This window comes from Zootoca vivipara, chromosome 16 (genome assembly GCF_963506605.1).
Source record: "Zootoca vivipara chromosome 16, rZooViv1.1, whole genome shotgun sequence".
In the NCBI taxonomy this organism is placed as follows: domain Eukaryota; kingdom Metazoa; phylum Chordata; class Lepidosauria; order Squamata; family Lacertidae; genus Zootoca; species Zootoca vivipara.
The window spans coordinates 30831554-30852246 of record NC_083291.1 but is presented as its reverse complement, the minus strand read 5'-3'; the positions used below and the strand labels follow the sequence as shown (position 1 = coordinate 30852246).

The window sequence follows — 20693 nt, the reverse complement described above, 5'->3', positions numbered from 1 at the left end:
GAGCCATGAGAAAGAATTGTACATGTTGATACGTCCCACAATGTTTAAGCCCTTACACATTTAACCTGCTTGGGCTTTGCTTCTCTAAACTGGGAGACTTATTAGAAGTTTAAATGATTTATTCCACTTGTTGATTCTGGTAGGAGTCCGGTGCAGCACCTCTCGTAGAGTTCTTTTAAATTTTTATAAGCATCACAGGTCCAGAACATTTTTCGTAGGAGATAATCCACATGATGCATTGCCGGCAAAGTCAGTGAAGCATGATCACACAGTTTGAAAGGTGAGTGCAACCCAACAAGAACAAAAGTAGTCCATGAATGTGCTGTCCTTCCATCATTTATTACTGGTGATCTATCACAGTGTTCCAGAATGAGAGGAGGGTTTATAAAAATTTATCAAAACATTAAGACATTAAAGATCTGAAAACATACAAAGCTATAAACACAATCTGCATTTCTACACAATACAAAAACGTATGAAGGTAACCGTTTTATCTGCAGAATTTGCTATACAGAAGTACAAACATATTAAAAATACAAATAAAACATATGGAATTCATCAAGCTCCACCCACCACCACACATCCCAGCAACTTTGCTTCCATTTGTGTTATGTCATTGGCTATGCTGATACTATGACTTCTGTCTTACCAAGCACTCATTTCAACATAAAGTTTCAAACTATGATCAGCAACGCTGGTGCTCTTACTGCATTTAAGTCAATATTCTTCAAAAAAAGTGTGACATGTAGCATTAGCTTTTGTGGAAGTTTCACCCTGATTAGTAAGAGCATGATTTTCTTTACCTGATAGGTATGTTGTTTTTAAAACCTTCTACCATGACATTTCCCTGGTGGAGCTACGATAGGCAGGGTAGGGGATGAATCTACAACCCTTGTTTTTTTAAGTACAATTTCCTGTGAGATTTTAGTGTGACTTTTCTTCTCCCACAGATTAGCCACAATTTCCTCCAATCTCACAATACATCCATGACCATCTCATGACAAGTAGACAAATCAAAGCTTGAAAAACTCTCCATGTTTTGCTTGTGTGGTTTTTCTTAGAAAGAAATGTGTGCTTCATTGCACTGTGTTTATATTGATGTAAACTGGGTCTAGGAATTTGGGGTGGGGAACAATGACACGTGAGTGTGAAAAGCGACTTCTCACTACCAGTTTTGCTCAAGCAACGTAGACTAAATGCAGCCCATAGCAGAACTGTCAAAGAGTTACCAGTTCCATCCTGGATTCACTTTGTTTCTTTTCAGTGTGTGATTCAGAGATTTGTAAACTTCTATCAGATAACAGAAGGATAATTCTTTGCTCAAATTCCTGAAATATGCTCAGTGTTTCAAAGCACATATAAGGAAAAAGATTACCCAACTGGGTCATCAGAGAAACCTGTATTTTAGAAGACACGTGTAGCTGGCAAAGGGTTGAAGAACCACCAACCAGGAAAAAAATTGTCAAAGATTGGGCTTTGTCTGAGTTGCTGGATGTTTGGGGTTTTTTTAAATGAAAACCTTTGTATCTTTTGTTCCAACCTGGGCAATCAATTTGCTTCATCAGCTAATGTCAACAGTCAACCTTCCACTTGATTTAAATAATATTTAATTCTACAAAAAAGAAGAGTACATATTTAAAAAAAAACAAAAAATGTACAAACAAGGCATGACCAAACCTCCATGAAAGCAGGTTAACACTTTTCTGTTTATTGCCGCCTGACGCCTCTCTGCGTAGTAATCCTCAACTGGTGTGTATTTAAGATCCGAGTGAAGGTTAGACAGCCAAGTGGAGAGGATGGGCCAGAGGAATGAAGCTCAGAGCCTCAGGAGGCAGAGGGGCCATGCTCCTTTGAGGCATCCAGATAAAAGCAGCACTATACACATAAGCTGCCCACCCTCCAAAAAATTTCCACAAACCATCTTCCTGTTGCAAACATTTTACTATGTGGTGTTTTTTTTCATATAAAAAGTAATAGGATTCTGTATATATTGTTTCCATGTTGTACACACCCCAAAGAAAATAAATGAGTGAGAAATGGGTGAGGAGGAGGAAGGTGAGGCCATTAAAACAGACCCAAAGCTGCTGTTTTGGTTCTTTTATCAAATTTAATAAGAAAATGCACAGCCAGAAGTATCAGGGTTGGGTAGGGGTTGGGATAGGAGATCATCAGGCATTCTGGAAAAAAGAGTGACGAACTGGACAGACAAAAAACCAATGACAAAACAAAGCAAAATACAGACACATACATAGGGGCCTGAGATCCACAGAAGTGTGGCCTTAAATCATATTCCCATTCTGGCTGGGCCTTACTAGCAAAGTGTCCTATGTTGTTGCCCAAAACCTGCTTATTTCTCTTCAGGATTTACTCTTAGGAAGTCACTTTAGATTTGAATGTGTTCTATAGAGAAACGTTACTAATAGTAGTAACACATTAAGTTTACTCCAAGGTGGTTGTGAAATTTGCAACCACTTCAACCCTCCTCCACACCCCCTCCCACATTTTTCAGGGTAACAGATTTTAAAAAGTGTCTAGTTTTTGTTTGTTAAATAGTGGTGATGTTAAACAGTATGGGTATTTTCAAGTTTGGCCACTGTTAAAGATGCAGGCATGGAGAAGGAAGTGTTGGACGAGCATGTATTAAAAACGAAACATTAACATAGCATATATCTTGCAAAAAGGACTAAAACACTAACAAATACAAGTCAATGCACATTTGTTTTAAACTAGTGTTATTCTTTTTCACATCGGATTAAACATTATTTTGTACACCAAAAGTTAACAGTGCTGTTTATCTTTGCCTTTTGCGCAAAAGAAAACATGCCACTTCTGCCATCAATGAACAAGACTGAAATTTAGACACACCTTCTCCCCCCACCCCAGGAATTAAAATAATTTCTTAAAAATCCACACATACTAAAATCTTTCTCCGAAAGAAAGTGGTTTGTTTTAAATATAAATGTATGGACATAAACCCATCTGTTAATACTGAAATGGCAGAAGTCACAGGTTTGGTTCAAAAGCTCATGCTGAACTAATAAATGCTGCACCCTGTTTAATTGCTTTAAGGGAAGGGCCAGACTTCTGAGGCCATTACAGACTGTTTGTCAGGGATGCGAATTCTCACAGATCCTACAGATGTTACGATGGGAAATGCCAATATTTAGAACCTTTGGATGAAACAGAAATTGGCTGCCCTAACCTATAAACTCCTAATGGGACAAAAAGCAAGGGGTATAAAATAACCAATAGGACTGAGCGCTAATGAGGTGAGGGGATGGTTACAGACAATAGTTTACAAATGCTTTTGGAGAATTAAAACTTCTAAGTTCCGAAAGCACAAATCAAGCTGAATCACTTCCCTATGAACCCACATGCTCTGCAATGAGTTTAAAAATCACAGTGGCATCCCTAATGTCACAAAGGTTTCAACCCCCTCCCCCACACAAATGCAAGTTCTTAACTGGGCATTACCAAAGGGAAATTGGCTGTCAAAAATATCAACTAAACGTATGTTCTGCAAAATCAATAAGTAGCAAAAAAAAAAGCAGCATTCACAGAACATGCGTTTTGATCTTGATCCCCAGACTAAAACCTCCCTTCACCTCCATAAGCTGCTTCTGATATACAGCACTACAAGTAGTTGGTTTTTTTAAAAAAAAAATGTACAAGAAAGTTGGTCATATTTATTTACATGTGGCATCACTCCACCAGGAGCTTAATCTCATTGGCTATTAGCTGGTTCATGTTGAATATACCCCCCGGGAGCTTGGTGAGCAACTCTCTCTCTGTGGTTTCAGGGTCGCTGTCGACAGAGCTGGAGCTGGCGCTCATATTATCGACAGTGGCGCTAGCTGGAGGGCCCAGCTCTGGCTCGCTAGTCTCGCTAGCCGTGGACACCACAGAGAGCAAGGACATGCGTCGTGTCAAGCGACCGGGGGGAAGAAGGGAAGCGGCATAGTCCGCTATGATACCAGCTACATCTAGATTACAAGCCTTGTCAAAGGCAATGAAACCTACATTTGCATTGGCCTCGCAGACGTAGAACGAGCCATCATCCTTCATGAGGAGGTCGATGCCACATACATCCATCCCCAAGATGTTAGACACCTGGATTGCCAGCTGCTTGCCTTGTTCACTCAGAGAGCACATCATTCCTATGCCACCTGGCAAAAGAGAAAAGGGTAAATCTTAGGGTGGCGCTACTGAAGGCCTACCTATTTGGGGGCTACATCTTAAAAAAAAACCACGGACCAAATAGGTAGAGATGCGGGGGCTCCATAACGAATAAGACTGAAGTCTTGGGGAAACGTTTAGGGAAGTCTGTATCAAAAAGATGGAGTCCACCTGAATGACAGAAAACCCAACAGCTAGTGCATAAATGGATGGGCATCTGTCATGGATGCTTTAGTTGATATTTCCTGCATTGCAAGTGGTTGGACTAGATGACCCTTGGTGTCCCTTCCAACTCCACAATTCTATGAAAACAGGTGACAGAAAAACTTTTCAATAGACTTCCAGCAGGGGATGATGAGCAAGATAAACAGATCCTATTTTTTTTTTAAAAAAGAATTGCTTAACAGTATTTGATTACCAGCTTTTAATCACACTGCTTCTGAAAGTGGTTCACGATTAATACAGCTTTACAGGCAGATGATAGTGCTCTCACATTTGGTTCAGGATTTCACTCCATGAGAGGTAAAGCAAAAGGAGTGAATGAAATAAAAGTAGGCATTTAAAAACTTGGTGGGATAATCAAAGCCCAAGATATGTAACCATGGATAAAACAGCCACAGAAAAGATAAAAGTGGTCCAAGGAGACAAAGTTTCAAGATAAAATAAGTGATAATTCAGCCTATTTCCAGTCACACAGTTCACTGGCAATAAGTTGGCACTTATCTTAAAAAGTGACTACAGAAATTGTGTGGAGTACCACATCACTATTCTTTTATATTTGTGACCAGATAAAACCATATAAACTGAAGGAAGCCTACTAGGTAGTATTACAAATACCAGTATCTTGTCTTTTTAAAAAGTTGGTCAAGTCTCCAATTTCAAAATCTAATTTTTAATGTAACAGCTTAATTATTTGTAATTGCACATGAAACGGCTGCCACTTAAATTAGATTTTAAACTCTCCTTTGCCGGCCCCAATTCCAACCAAGAATAAGCACACTTCCATTCTTACCAAGCGAGCAATTGCTCTGCATTCTACCATCTGTTGAGCAACGCAGCATAGTGCCCACCACACGACCTCCCACTACGATGACACGAACATCTTTGCCATGGGATTCTTGGACATATTTTTGGAATAGATAAGGAGCCTCATGACGAATTAGATGGCTCAAGTCTGCCAAATGGTGTTTGTCTCTTGCCAGAAACACAGCTTTACCTGCATGAAGACAGTATGGAAGGTGAAAGGGGGAGGAGGTCAGGGAATTTTCTGCATATTTCTAAAGGGTATGAAAAACATAATCCTTAATCTCAGTGCTGTAAAAAAAAGTATCCTGGCAGCACTGGTGCATGTATGAATAAAACTAAAATTGGTAAAGCACTTTGCACATTTAGTGCTATAAAAATAGCAAAATTTGAAAAACAAAACATTACCTTAAAGCAAACTCACAATTTCCAACGTTTATTCCAGTTCTCAACTCCCTCAGTATAGGTCTGCCAGTATCCTTCAATCTTGGCCTGTACCATTCCGTGCTATTCTAGTAGTACTAGGTTGCAAGAGCGTTTTGCAACAGGTTTTGGGTTCTCTAGACACATAAAACAGAGGGCTGCACCAATCACAGTCCAAAGATGACAGCCGATTCCAAGGTGCTGTGTATGATTAGCTGATGAACCCAAAATGAACCACTCCCAATTAACTGGTAGCTACTAATTAGTGCAACAGTGAAAAATATAAAAATTATTTATTTTTTGCCAAATGCAAATCCATGGGAAGTATTAGAATTCTTAATATCATTTAAGATGGGAAATATTCTTTTGTTGTAAATACCAGTAAGCTGAATGCAACAAAAATCTATGAAAAATTATCCCTAGAAAAATGAACCCTGAGCCAGGCCTAAAACTAAACTGATACAGACAGCTGCCACAACCCCCTAAACTAGTCTTAAGGCCCCAGATGCAGTGGCGACGTGGAGCAAACAAAAGGCTGTCTGCTCTCAACAAGGCAGGAAAGAAAACTGGAGATGTGGCAGCCCACTTCCCAGAAATCTGTGCTCCTGCCTTGCCCACAAGCGGTCAGTTTCTTAAGCCCTCTCAGTACAGTGAGGCTTCACAATACATTGCTTCTGAAACAGCCATAACCACACTGAGCAATTCTTGATCTCCAGCTCTTCCTCTTCCTTAACTGACCTATTCAAACTATCTAATTGCCATGAAACACACAAGAGTCTGGTGAAATGAAGATAAGTCATTCCTTTTATCAACTGATATGGCAAGCAAATCACTTTTGCTTAAAATGTTTACTTTAGGGAAATATTTCATCCCTGTATTTACGCAATCCTGTGTCCACAGGCCTTGGACTTTTGCTTACAGGCAAATTCTTTCTTTCAGACAACCCCCGAAGCCCCAAACAGCTATTCTCCTGCAAGAGGCCACATAACAGAAACACAAAACATAAGCATTGTTCAACATAGGAATTTCAAAAGGAAAACCCAGCATGACATAGCTGGATTGGAATATAGAATTTTAGTTGTACTCATTTGGGCATGCCCCATTGTAGATGTGGATTTACTCAGCCACGCTTAGATCAGTGTCCTCACTAGAGCTGGGCAATAAATCAATATATTGTCAAAACCGGTTTGAAGTCCATATTGTGATATCAGTTTCATAATTTTTGACATGGCAATAAATTGCAGATCATATGTGTTTGCTATGCAAAAATCACGATGTGGGGGAAACTGTGAAGCCAGCCAATGCCTCTGCATAGCTGCATCCTTATTTCAGACATCATGGTATTATCAGTATATCACACTGTTCAGCTGGTGATATATCACAATGTTGAAAGCCAGATATCGCCCAGACTGACTCCTCACCAATTACTGTTATCACTGTGTTTATTTCACATACATTGAAGCTTTTTCTGGAACAACTGTCTGGGATATGTGTAGGTGTGTGTGTGCACATGCATTTATGTGTAGCAAACACCCCATTTGCCTGTGGTGTTCCACACAATTTCATCTGTGATCACCTCAATCCAGTGCACATGGCTGGTTCTGCAGGCCTGGCAACAGGGAGATTTAAGTTATTATATGTATTTGATGTATTTTAATGTTTGTTGGAAGCCACCCAGAGTGGCAGGGGAAGCCAGGCTAGATGGGTGGGGTATAAATAAATAAATAAATTATTATTATTATTATTATTATTATTATTATTATTAATCTTGCTTCTGACTGCTCCTTTGACTGTGTGGTCAGAGAGTAGCCCCACGAAGCATAAATATTAGCCTGCCTACCCAGCTACCCCTTTTCGCTGCTTCCATGATTGTTACTGTCTAGATATCCAAAACACGGGTTTTGCCTTAATTCCACATCCCTGCCACCACCAAAAAACAGGACTTCAACCGTTATTTCCTAAATCACTGCTGAGTTCATGGGTTGGTTTCCTGTGAAAATGTTGCTTGCTCTAGTGTTTCCATTTCCCCTCGCTAGCAAAAAGCTCATTCTCCCAGAGATGCACAAAACCTTTCTTATTGGGAGCCTATGCGTTCTTCAGGGTTAGCTTCAAAGAGCACATTGCACCCTAATTACACCATGCTAACATTACACACAACTTAGCAGGCCACTGGGAAAACCAGACCGTATGGTGATCCTCCATGTGTGATAATATCGCAATTACTATTATTTTAGCCCTGCAGAATGTTCACTGCCGCCCCTCCCCCCCTGTAAACTACTGCATCTTTGCTTACTAGTCTTAGCATTTTCTTAAAATACTTACTCAAAATGCAGTACTGTAATTTTATTTTGAGAAAATAACCTGAGAACCCTGCTGAATCAAACCAGCATCCTCTTTTCACAGTAGCCAGCCAGATGCGGACAGGAAGGCCACAAGCACAACATGAGTGAAACAACAGTGTCTCCACTTGTGTTTCCTAAGCAACTGGCATTCAGAGGCATAATGCCTCTGATACAGAGGTAAAATACAGCCATCATGACTACGGGTCATTGACCACCTTAACCTCCAGGATATCCTCAAGAGATACCCTGAATCTTTGTTTTAATGGCTTCAGGTTGTATTTTAATTGTAATGATGCTGTTTGTTTATTACATTGTAGAGTTTTTAAAAATATTAAGCAGTTTATAAATGCTTTAAATAAATAAAATAAATAAAGCTTTGTTACAATGTTGTTCAATAAGCTTAATATAAATTAATCACTTAAACAGAGTTTGAATTCTAAATTCAAATGATAACACCAAAATTATCACTAAATTATACTTTATGCTAGCTGCGAAAAAATAAGGATTTCTGTTCCTCTTATTAAAATGATTCAACATGCAGAAATACACTTATGTGATTTTTGTAGCTGAATAAAACACTTGGTCTTCTACTTATCCACATGTTGATAGAGGTATACCACTTTAGTTAGGAGGTCTAGGCAAACCTCATTTGCCCGCTCAGCCCAATTCCACGATGTCTTTTTGACGTTTGGGGCTACTTCTGGGTTTGGTGCTGTGCCCAAAAGTGCATCATTCGGACACACCTAAATTGTTCATTGCCTGTACATCAGCTTGTTATTCAGGCAAAGGTTGATACTACTACATCACTGGAAAAATCTGCATCTTCTTGGCAAGGCTGAGTTTAGGATGTTTTAAGTGTTTCCGAAATAGCCAGGAAGCTTTAGACAAAGCACAACCCATAGCAATTATGCACAGATTCTCACTCACCTCTATGACCACGTGTGTTCTTCACAACCAGGGGGAACTCCAACACTTCTGCTTCATCAATCATTTTGGCAAAATTTTCATGACCACCTGGACGGGGAAAAAAATATACATGTTGCCAGTGAAGCATTCAGCCAATTTCTAGCAAAGGCATATTCCAAAGGCCAACACAATTATTTAAGAAGGCTAGAGGTTATCTATTCTGGCCATATGTTGCATAGAATTTCCTATTAATTTAAATGTTGCTTAAAATGTGACTTTCTAATATCAAATCACCATCATATTATAACATTGATGCCTTTTCTTTCCTCAATTTTAAAAAGCCTGTAATTATAGTAGAAACAATCTCAGGCCTCATGTGAGGGAGTGTCCAAGCTGCTCTGCACGGGGATGCATTTCTCCCAAAAGATCCAGTTTGCTTCTTTTTTGTATTTTTTCTATTTATATTTTATTGAAAGAATTTAAATTATCAATTTGCTTCCTGAGGGCACTGATCAATTCAGATTTCATTAGAAGTGCAAATGATATCCACAGCATGCACCATCTTGTACCAACTAGAGCTGGTATGTAAGCTGCAACTGCTCCTCAACAAATACAGCTTGGCCACAGTGATCCATGCCCTAATAACTGCTTGACTGCACCAATACAATGTGGGCTGCCTTTGGTGATTTCCCAGAAACTTAAGTAAATTCACAACACAGCTGCTGTGTTACTAACTAGGACTGGCTACAGATCTCATCAGAGCTTACAAGAGCTGCACTGGCTGCCACTCCACTTTCCAAGCACAATTCAAGTGTTGCTCATTCTTTACAAAACCCTACATGGGGCTTTGCTTCTTGAAAGAAGGTCTTCTCCCACGCAAACTGGCTTCAACCCTTCATTCTTCTTCCGAGGCCCTTCTTCTGATTGCCTGCCCTTTGTAATTAGGCATGTGGTAACCAGGGATACAGCCTTCTCAGACGTGGTGCCTTAAATATGGCTACCTTTAAAGTGGTCTGGAAATCCCAAATGGTGTGGAATGCTGCTGCTTGGTTTCTGGTGGGAGCAAGGCGACTGGAGCACATAACTTCAATTCTGTACCAGTTCTGTTCCAGTCCCGGTCCAACTGAAAGTGCTAGTTCTGACCTTAAAAGCCCTAAGTAATTTGGGACAGCATTGTTCAAAGGACTGCTTACATCCATATGAACCTGCCTGGATAGTAAGAGATATCTCTGAGGCTCTGCTTGTGCACCTGCCTGTGAAGTTTATTTAGCTGGTGGCCATGACAAAGAGCCCTTCCTGTGGTAGGGCCCCAGACTGGAAATTCTCCCTGCGCACACATTTTTTGCCGCCACCAATTCTATGCATCTTGCTGTAAAAAGTGATGATCACACACAGGGTGCAAAGTCCAGCCATTCTTTACTCAGGTACTTGCATATAAAATATCCAGTGAGTAACAGCTCTGAGTTGTCGGATTAAATCACAGCCTGTTATTTCTTCAGCTGAAAATATGCTACAGATCGCTACCATCTTATGAACTCTAACCTTCTAAGAAGACCAAACATTTAAAGCCTTGTTCTACTATCTCCCTTCATTTCCCTCTTTCATCAAGTAACCAGAGACAAGTATTCTGAAGCGCCAAGCTCCTTTCCAGGCCAGAAGCTGAATGCTTAGTACAGGTGTGGGAAACCTTTTTCAGTCTTGGGGACCACATTCCCTCATGGGCAAACTTCCAAGGGCTGCACGCCAAGTAGTGAGCAGGGCCAGAGCCAAAAAAGTGAGCTAAACAAAAGTGACTTGCATCATTGTACTGTGGATTAGATTCATGCTACAGGAAAGTCAAAAGTTTACCTGCACACTCTCCCCCCCTCCTCTGTCCATCGTCAAGGCAAGACTTGTCACAGTTCAAGAACGCATTCCAGGCAGGCAAAAGTATGCAAGGATGGCACAGAGTATGGCTGATGAGGGGCCTGGCACTGAGATAGTCCCAACATCTAGAAAGAGAAGCTGGGAGAGCCACATTTGACACTCACCCCAGGCTTGAAGTTCCCCACCCTGGTTGTGAGGAAGCTGTTCTCATGAAAATCCTGCTACATTTGTCATTCACAGGCCAGAGAAGCACCTGACACATAACCAAAGGGGCCTATGCCAGAGGTTCATATAAGACAAACTGCCTCCCATCCTTCAATTAATGCTTCCTACCAGCAGAGCTATGGAATCAAAGGAGGAAAATTAGGTGTCAGCAGGGTAGTAAATGTGAAGACAAGGGTTAGAGAGGGCACCCCCAAACTCCGCCCTCCAGATGTTTTGGGACCACAACTCCTATCATCCCTAGCTAACAGGACCAGTGGTGAGGGATTATGGGAATTGTAGTCCCAAAACATCTGGAGGGCTGAGTTTGGGGGTGCCTGGGTTAGAGGCACTAAAAACCTGATTAGAAGCTAGCAGAACAAGCCAGAATCAGCTCTGCATTTTACTTGTTCAAAGAGGAATACGTGTGCTGTAGGACATCTTGCTTCTCTTGGCAGCCCTACATTTTAACCATCTGGCACTTGAGGGGAAGAGAGAAGCCTGAGTCCAGGTCCTTGTATACACACTAAGAAAAACATATTTCTAGCCCTCTACAGACTGAATTCTTAAATACAGTTTGATGGAAACATCTGTCATCCTGAACATTAACTCCTAACTACCTAGACCTAGAAAAGCAGCAGCTGGCCTGCTGAGGGGCAGTGAAAAAGCAGAATGAGCAGTGAGGTAACTAATGTTATTAACCACAATAATAGACCTATGCCTCAACAAGGCCTACAAAATATGATTTAATGCAGAGGTCGGCAACCTAAGGCCCATGGCCATTCCGTGGATCAGCGTGGGGATTCCATGCTTTTTTTGGGCTGTGCTATTTTTTTTCTTGTCGCGGGGACCGACTTCCAGGTCGTAAGAGCGCCAGAAACAGTGTGTGCACATGCGCACTGGTGCTCCTCCGTCCCAGAAGTGTGCTGGAAATAGCTGAGAGGTCTGCTAGGGAGTGGACCGGACCGGCCTCAAAAAACGTTGCCGCCCCTGATGCAATGCATTGGAGAGGTTTGCTTAGCTACACATTTAACAGGCAGGAAATGCTTATAGGATGGTCACCATTATAAGAACATACTGTTGCTAAGCTTCCATAACTAAAAGCAACAAAAGATTTAAAAAAAGCTGTGGGGGAAAGGTACCTATCATCAGTGCATTAATTAAAAAACCAACATGCTTATGCCTCATTCATTCATTTTGTTTACATACCATTTCAACATCAATTCAAATTAACCATTCAATCAAAAAAACCTTACTTAAAATGCCTGCTGAAATTTAAAAATCCCAGTGTTCAAACGCATTTACTGGTCCTCACCCCATCCACCACTGCACCCAGGCAGAGGTTGAGATATTGCAGTCTCTCCTGACTCAGGTGTTATGGAGAAACAGAGCTGCATGTCATCAGTGTACTGATGACACTTTGCCCCAAAATGCCTTCCAATATAGAATAGTAGAGACAAGACAGTGCCCTCCAGTGCAAGGATCACAGGGCCAAAACCCCATCCCCCAATGTTATCCCCTGGACACACCCCTGCAGGTAGGAGCAGAACCACAGTAAAACAGTGGCCCCACGGTTGGTCAAGGAGGATTCCATTGTCAACGGTATCACAAGTCACTCATATAGAGAACTAGATACAGGGTCACACTCGCCAGGTTCCATTCTCGAACCAGATCAACCAATTCAGTTCTAAAACAGCCGGAATCCAGATTGAAACAGGTCCAGATAATCCTCCAGGAGCTCCTGCAACTGTTCTGCTATCGCTCTACCATCTTACCCAAGAATGGGTTATTTATGACCAGGTAGTAGTGGTCATTTATGACCAGAGCCAGTGTGCTGTAGTGGTTAAGAGCGGTAGACACGTAATCTGGGGAACCGGGTTCACATCTCCGCTCCTCCACATGCAGCTGCTGGGTGACCTTGGGCTAGTCACACTTCTTTGAAGTTTCTCAGCCCCACTCACCTCACAGTTTGTTTGTTGTGGGTGAGGAAGGGAAAAGAGAATGTTAGCCGCTTTGAGACTCCTTCGGGTAGTGAAAAAGCCGGATATTCAAATCCAAACTTTTCTTCTCCTTCTTTTAGACCACAAGGCCCAGGGTGAGCTTCTTCAGAAGTGGACACACTAACACCTGTTTAAGGAAACGAGGCCCAACTCTATTCTTATTTGCCACTTGGCAATTTGTCACTAGTCAAGTTGTAGAGTCTTGATTCTTTTTTTCATTCGTTCAGATTTCCCCAAACCACTCAGAGTTTTAGTAAGGATCTCACTTGCTCCAGGTACAAGGTCACAATGGACAATAGCATTATTTTAATCTAGGTGGCTTACCATAGGAAAAGGTGTCTGGAAGAGGCACACCATGGCCAGCTAGCTCCTGGAAAGTCCAGAACTTATTGACACAATTAAGTATGGCTTGGGGACGATTCATGAGCCGGCAGCCCATCTTCTCCAGATGGCGAAGAACTGTAATGTCACTGTCACTTTGGACCCATGGTGTTGGCACACGCACCACCACTACCTGTGGGTAAGCAGTGATGAGTTCCCCGTTGACTCGAAGACCTGCAGCAATAATAAATGAAGGAAGGAATGACAATCTGATAAGAAAACCAAGGACCAATCCTCCCCTTCCCACAAAAAGTAGATTAAAAAATGCCAGCTCTAGGTAACAAAAGCATTTTAATAATCCATGTGACAAGAATGGTGGAATTAGCCACAGATACACACTACTGATCCATCACTAATGTACCAGAATACTCCAAATTGTTATCTACTCAGTTTATCATCTTTTCAGTCTGCTTTTTTCAGCCAAGAAACCACACCCTTCTTTTACAATGGTGGAATACTTTTCCCATGATCTTTAGCCAGTAAGCAGATTTCTTTATTTCTGAGTTTCCAGAAAGGCAGTACTGTAATATTAAGTGTCCTGCAGCAAAACCAACCTGCAATTCAACATAACTCCATGCATGGCTGAGAATTGGTTTGTGCCTTATTTTGGATCAGATTCCTTAAGAAAAGGGCCAGATCTTTTTCAAAAAAAAAAAGACAGCAGGGGAGAATGAAAACAATATTGCTAGCCTGGGAGGCTATTTTGACTTTAAATCCCATGTAAAGAACAATCCATTAAAAAATCATTTTATCCATTATATGAATCATTTCAGAAAGAAGTGGCTCAGCAACCTTGGGGCTAACACACATGCCTCAGCCCCTAGACCAGGGGTCAGCAACCTTTTTCAGCCGTGGGCCGGCCCACCATCTCTCAGACCATGTGGTGGGCTAGACTATATTTTGAGGGGGGAAAATGAACGAATTCCTATGCCCCACAAATAACCCAGAGATACATTTTAAATAAAAGCACACATTCTAATCATGTAAAAACACTAGGCAGGTCCCACAAATAACCCAGAGATGCATTTTACATAAAAGGACACATTCTACTCATGTAAAAACACATTGATTTCCGGACCATCTGCGGGCCGGAATGAGAAGGCGATTGGGCTGCACCTGGCCCCCGGGCCTTAGGTTGCCTACCCCTGCCCTGGACCAGGAATGGCTAACCTGCAGGCCTGCCAAAGTTGTGGAACTACAACTCCCATCATCCCTGACTGCTGGAGTCCAACAACAGTCCAAAGGTCAAAGGTTAGCTATTCAGCTGCACATGCGTGATTGCCACTACTAAGTCTCTGGGTCCCATCATCAAGGCAGCACCCATAGGTTCTGTGAAACTGATGAAGTGACAGGGAAACAAAGCCATCCCAGCTGCCTTCTCCTTCTCTGCCCTCAACAGGGAAGAACACCTGCCATTTTGAACTACGTGTTCCCAAGCCCTAGTGGAAGCGTGGGGAGAAAAGTGAGGCTGATTTCGTGTTTGACTTGTGTCTCAGAAATACACCTTCCCCAATGGGGAAGAGCCTGTGAATGGTGACTGGTTGTTCCTAGGAAATGAGGGAAAGAGAAGAGGAAGAAATCAGTCTTATGCCTCAGGAAGTGCTTTCCCAGTCATAGGGGAAAGGAAAAATAACAGTGGTGCCATGCAAGGCATTCTCCTTTTTCTTGTGGGGGATTCCCCCCCCCCCAGCTCCCTGGAGCTAAGGAAAAGGCAATAGAAAACTAAACACAAAAAGGTTTTAAATGTATGTTTTTTATAACCTGTAGCAGGCACTCCAATTAAGCCTGTTATCTGCTCTCAGGCGGGACAAATCTGGGAAGCTCCCTTAATTTAGTGCCCTGCTTGTACTCAAGAGGGGGTGCTATATGCACAATGACTGCTCTCTTCCCCCCCCCCAAAGCAACCTGGAATAATTTCTTCTGGTTTCTCCTGTTCTCTTGGCACCTAAGATACCTTTCAAACCTGAGTCTGTAGCTGGAGTATAAAATGCCTTAGCAACCTTAGCTGTACATGGCTTAGGATGCTGCCTGCCCTGCCCCCACTGGACATTTTTCAACCTCCACATTTACGGAAGGCAGTAAACTAAGCAAGTTCATGTGCTGTCCCTTCCCCTTCCCCAATCCTGACCTCATAATTTTATAGAAAGAGCAGCAGACGACAAGACACTGCTGCAGCACACTTCATTAGCTGCAAGCGAGCACTGCCGCATTGCAGCTGACTTGTGCTTGTAAAAAAGTGTGGTTACAAAGAGAGATGCACATAATTTCAGATCAAATTCTCAAGCACTGTCACTAACCAAAGCAGGGTATTTACAAGCTAGATACCAATGTAGGAACCTATCATGATCTCTTACGCATGCTAGAGGATTGTTCCAATTTCACAGAAAGATGACTGATGTTATCAAGAGTGTCTAGTCTGCCATGCGTCCTCTCCTAAATCTCAAGTAATACCCGCAATATTTCCAAGACCCTTCTCAGCTCTACATGTACTGCAGCGAAATGACCTCCCAGGAAAAAAACCCTCAAAAGCATTGGCTACCACCACCACATCTCTAAAGAGTCATAGAAAAAAAATCATCCCTTTGTTTAAACAGCATTCAGACAAAGTGCTTGTTAGTTTTTGTTGTCAACAGTCTGAACATTGGTCAAGTTATTTTACACAATCAATGTTGTGCAAATTTGCACAATACTGCATTAAAAGGAAATGGAAAAGTCACTTACATCTTCCACAGAATTTCAGAAATGTAACTGTTAACACTGATAATTTAGCATAATGTCACATTTGTAGTTTAAATCTGAAGTTAGTCAGGATTAATCCGTTTAACAGAATTGACTTCGGTTACTGCCTTTTGTTAGTTTCAGAAATATAGTCCAAGTAGCAGTAAAATTGAGTCACCTCTACTGAATTTAATGAATTGTGTTTCTTTCGTAGGCTGCGTCCACACTAGGGCATTATACAGTACTACATATGTAGGTCATCGATTGTGTGTTTGCACACCTTTTGTCCACATAAGAATTTTCAGATTTAGTGCCTCCAAATTCTATCTAGCTGTTTCCCAGACACATTGGTTTGCAGTTTGTAGAAACAATTTTATTTGTTTAGCTCTAAGCCATAACAAAGAAAAAAAAGACATTCAGAGTTGAGTCAGAAATGTGTTTCTTAATTTCCTGGCAGCCAACTCAAATAAAGAAACACACATGGTAACTTAATTTTTATTTTCCCACAGCAAAAAGCACACAAACTTACTTGATGTAACAAAAAAAAACCTGCAGCTAAACTAAGAAGGATATTTTTCACAAGGATCTTTATACAGAGGACTGAGTAATGTGGTGAACCATGTCATCTATAACCATTTTACAAAGACACAGAAATGTTGTTCCAAGGATAATTTCTTACAGCAGCCATCCAGAAAGGTAGAGAGTAAAACGCTAAGCCTTAATTCTGTAAAAGCAATTGTACGTGTAGCCAACGTAATTAACTCCAAGCAATTAGCTTTCTGATGTTACCAAGACAGGAGTGCAGACATGATGGAAATGTGGGCTTGGGAGAGCACATCTTTGTTTGAGTCTGTCTTGCCATGTGACACCCAAAATCTTCCTGATGCAGTTCATGTGGAAAGCGTTGAGGCGTTGCTCCTGGTGGGCGTAAGCTGCCCATGTCTCACCACCAGAAAGCAGTGTGCTCAACACACAAGCCTGGTAGACCTTCATCTTGCTATTGGCCGTTAGCATCCCATTCTCCCTTTTGGAGAGATGAGCCATCACTGTAGCTGCCTTGCCAAGACGCTTGTCCAACTCAGCACTGATGGAGTTTACCTGGACTTCACCATAAGCAGCAAACAAAAGGCCTGCTGTATCATAGATAGGTAGGTATGTAGGTAAACAGATAGACAGACAATCCTACAAATTGACTGCAGATTTGATAAAGTTTGGTGGGACAAAAGAAGAATCCAGCTTAGAAGTCAAGAAGAATAGACCTCATACTTCCTCCAGTTCAAAAGATTTGCTTACTTTCAGAACCTGATAGACTCTAGAGCCTGACCTGTGACATGAGAGCTTTTTTTAAAAAGGCAGGAAAGTAGAAACCCAACTGAATAGCTAATATGGGGCATTTTCAGTCTCTTCAGGGTTGCATGTTAAATTAACATGCACTGAGTGAAGTATTACAGAACTCCCTTTTGTCTGTACCGATTCTCCTGCTATCAGCTTCACTAAATAGCCTTGAGTTCTTGAGTTATAAAAAAGAGAAAGAGAAGTTTCCCTCTATCAATCTTCTAGACACACATTAACTCTTTAATTTCTAATACATTTAAATACATTTTGGTCTGTGACCGTTTAATAAAATTTGATTTGATTTGATTTGATACATTTAAGCACTTCAGTATGAAAGAGCAGCAGTAATCTTAAAAAATAGTTTTAAAGCACTTGACAGCCAGTTTTGTGCAGGGAAGGTCAAGGCCACAAGAAACTGGAGTTTACAGCAATATGTTGCTGTGCTAAAAATAAAAATCTGAGGGTGCACTAAGGGCTACATGGCTTTGTACTGTTTCAAAGTGGTCATTTTAACACCATGATTAAAAACATGAGACCTCTCAGGCTAAGGCCAACTTGGGAATCAGCACTGAATCATGAGTTGAATCAATGCCCTATTGAGTTCTATGGCAAAATTCCTCATTAGCTTTAATCCATTCTTTTTGGTTTTTATTTGTCCTGAAAATACATTTTAGTAACTGAAGCAGACCAAATATAAATTAGTTTCAGATTCAGAAACAAGGGATCCCACAAAATTATTTTTTCAAATTGATTTTAGAAAAATTATAGAAATTATCATGAAATAGTTTTTTGGTTAAAAGTAAAATGTTAATCTAGATAAAAACAAAAACCACAAAAAGGGGGGGGAAGAGATAAAAGAAAAAGAGAAAAAAGAAAAAATAACAGGACAGAAAAATAAAGAACTTCTTATTAGTCTATCAACTATTTGTAAACATTATTCAACTCATCCACTCCAGTATTACACCTAACAAAACCATTTTCTGTAAACCAATATTATCTTCTCTCTTCAAACCCAAATGCCATTCATTCATTTTATCGTGCAAAAAATTTGTAAGAGGTTTTCAATCCTTAGCAAATGTGTTAGCAGTCTTTTTCCTCTGATTAAACATGTCAATTTCACCATCTCGGCTAAGTCTAGTAATGTTAACAACCATCCTTCCATTGATCGTAAATATGAGTCTTTCCATCTTTGCGCATATCAAAGTCTTGCCGCCGTGATCATATATTGGAATAAAGTTCCATAGTCTTTTTTTCTAATTGACCCCAAGTCCCAGCAGGAAGACATAATTAGAGAAAGGGATACTTTTGCAGATCCCATGCCCATCCAGGCTCTTAACGTGGCTTTTGGGAAAGATGTTGTTGTTGTTGTTCACCCCCATTGGGGCTCCCAGGAGCAGACTTCTCCACTTCCATCTCCATACGTAGAAAACAGCTTTTTCAGCGCATCAGAGATCAATCCCCTCTGTTCATTCTTATCTCTAGAGCGAATTCAATAACCAAGATTTATGCCCAGCTTTCATCAATCACCACACAATTATCTCCATCAGCAACCTATCAACAAAAGACGTTCAAGTCCCGTGTCCCTTCCTTGGAAGTCCGATCCCTTTTGTCCAATCCCTTTTTAGAGATCCGTATAACATTGCCTACTTCCCACTCTTCTTGTAGAGAGATCAATTTCAGGGCCATGGCAGGGAGTTGGCTCATCCTCAGACAGTGGCTGTGCTGTGGCCTCAGGCAGAAGATGAGTGTTGCAAAGCTGGAGATCTTCGGTAGGATGCTGCCATGGCCTCAACTGTGGTGCACACCCTGGGAGGTGGCAATGCAGTTACAGGCAATAGTGAAGTCTGAACATGGTGCTCAGAGCTTATGAATAGGGGTGCTGCTGCCACCTGTGGTAAGCTGGAGACCTTCTGTCAGCGCCTTCTGTATCTGCCAGGACATGGCTGTTGTGGGGACTCAGGAATTGCCTCCCATGTTTCTGATCAGATGCACACTGTGTGTATATAGAGGCCGGCTACAGTGGCTACCTGAGTGGGATGGGGGAAGATGACAGCAGGTGCTACTGCTGCTGTGACAAAGAGGTAGTGGTGGTGGCACCTGCTGCCTATCCTCAGGGATGCTCCTACCACCAGCCCCCCCCCCCAGCTCGCAAGCCAGTTGCAAGGCACACCTGTGCTTCCTAGCCTATTGTAGCTTCTGCTGTGCCTTTGGCTGTGGGTACTATTGGCTCTGGGGTACTTTTGGCAAGTGCCCAGTCTCCTCCTTTGGAGGTCTTTAAGCGGAGACTTGACAGCCATCTGTCAGGAATGCTTTGATGGCGTTTCCTGCTTGGCAGGGGGTTGGACTGGATGGGCCTTGTGGTCTCTTCCAACTCTATGATTCCCTGTGTATGCATGTTTTGGGGTGGGTGGGTGGGGCCTACAACAGCCTGTGTGGGTGTTTGCGAGGTGTGCGTGCCGCGAAGAGCAGGGTGTGATGGTGATCTCTGTGACCTGGTCCTTCCCTGGCCGTATTGTGTTGCTTGGTTGGTACCTGTAGCTGGGAAATTGGTGTAACTGAATACATGGCACGTGTTGACTGCCTGCTGCACTAGGCGCTACTAGAACACCATGTGCACTTTATCTAGTTTGTTTGCATTCCTGTGCTGGTGACTGCAAGATGCTTCCCATGGGCTATATATGAGCAGCCTCACAATTCCTTTGCATCTGATTACAGAGCTCAAAAACTCTTGGTGTATCAACAGAAGGCCAGAGTTCCCATGGTGATGCTGGCTAAGCTGGCTCTCCTGTAGTTTTTTCTCCACTTCACCAGAATGGGCCCAGCCTAGCTAGCATTTCTCTCCACCTAAGTATCCTGAATGAACTCTGGATTGGACGTACTATACGTCAGCTAAATAGAAGCTGAGGCAATTTATACCAGTTTCTTGTGCTCAGGATCGCTCCCTTAACTTTGCGTGTAAGCCCCCTCTGCCCCGTTTTGCGACATCTTTATAATGTTTTGGGGCTACTTCCAAGTTTGGTGCCGTGTGCGCATGATTGCGAGACATTTGGACACGCCTAAATCGGCCATTGCCTGTATAGGAAAGCGTTTTGTCCAGTACAATCACCTTTATTCTTTATATAAAGACTGGATAAAAGAACAAATAAAATCCTTCCAACAGAAAATGGGAGAAGTAATATCACAATTAAAAGTATTTATGAATCAGACTTTATTAAAAGTAACGTAATATGAAAACTAAGTGTCACTATGTTTTACATGCATCTTTGTCATAATCCAAAGAAAGCACTTTTCAAATATCACTTGCTGTTGTATGTTAAAAAAA

General features: G+C 41.7%; 1 protein-coding gene across 3 annotated transcripts in view; it reads right to left on the bottom strand.

Annotated features, from left to right (window-relative positions):
• RIMKLB (ribosomal modification protein rimK like family member B) overlaps nucleotides 1–20693 on the bottom strand; it is a 55711-nt gene that overhangs the window by 16726 nt on the left and 18292 nt on the right. For 2 of the 3 annotated variants that reach the window (XR_009556875.1, XR_009556876.1), the window contains exons 4-7: nucleotides 13262–13492; nucleotides 8892–8978; nucleotides 5189–5392; nucleotides 4021–4166 (exon numbers count right to left, since the gene is read on the bottom strand). Coding sequence is in view for 1 of the 3 variants with exons in the window: in XM_035141260.2 (XP_034997151.1) it covers nucleotides 3703–4166; nucleotides 5189–5392; nucleotides 8892–8978; nucleotides 13262–13492 (986 nt within the window). In the remaining 2 variants the exon portion in view is untranslated. Of the gene's footprint in view, nucleotides 1–2087; nucleotides 4167–5188; nucleotides 5393–8891; nucleotides 8979–13261; nucleotides 13493–20693 lie in introns of those variants that run through there. The other variant, XM_035141260.2, reaches the window with a different exon arrangement.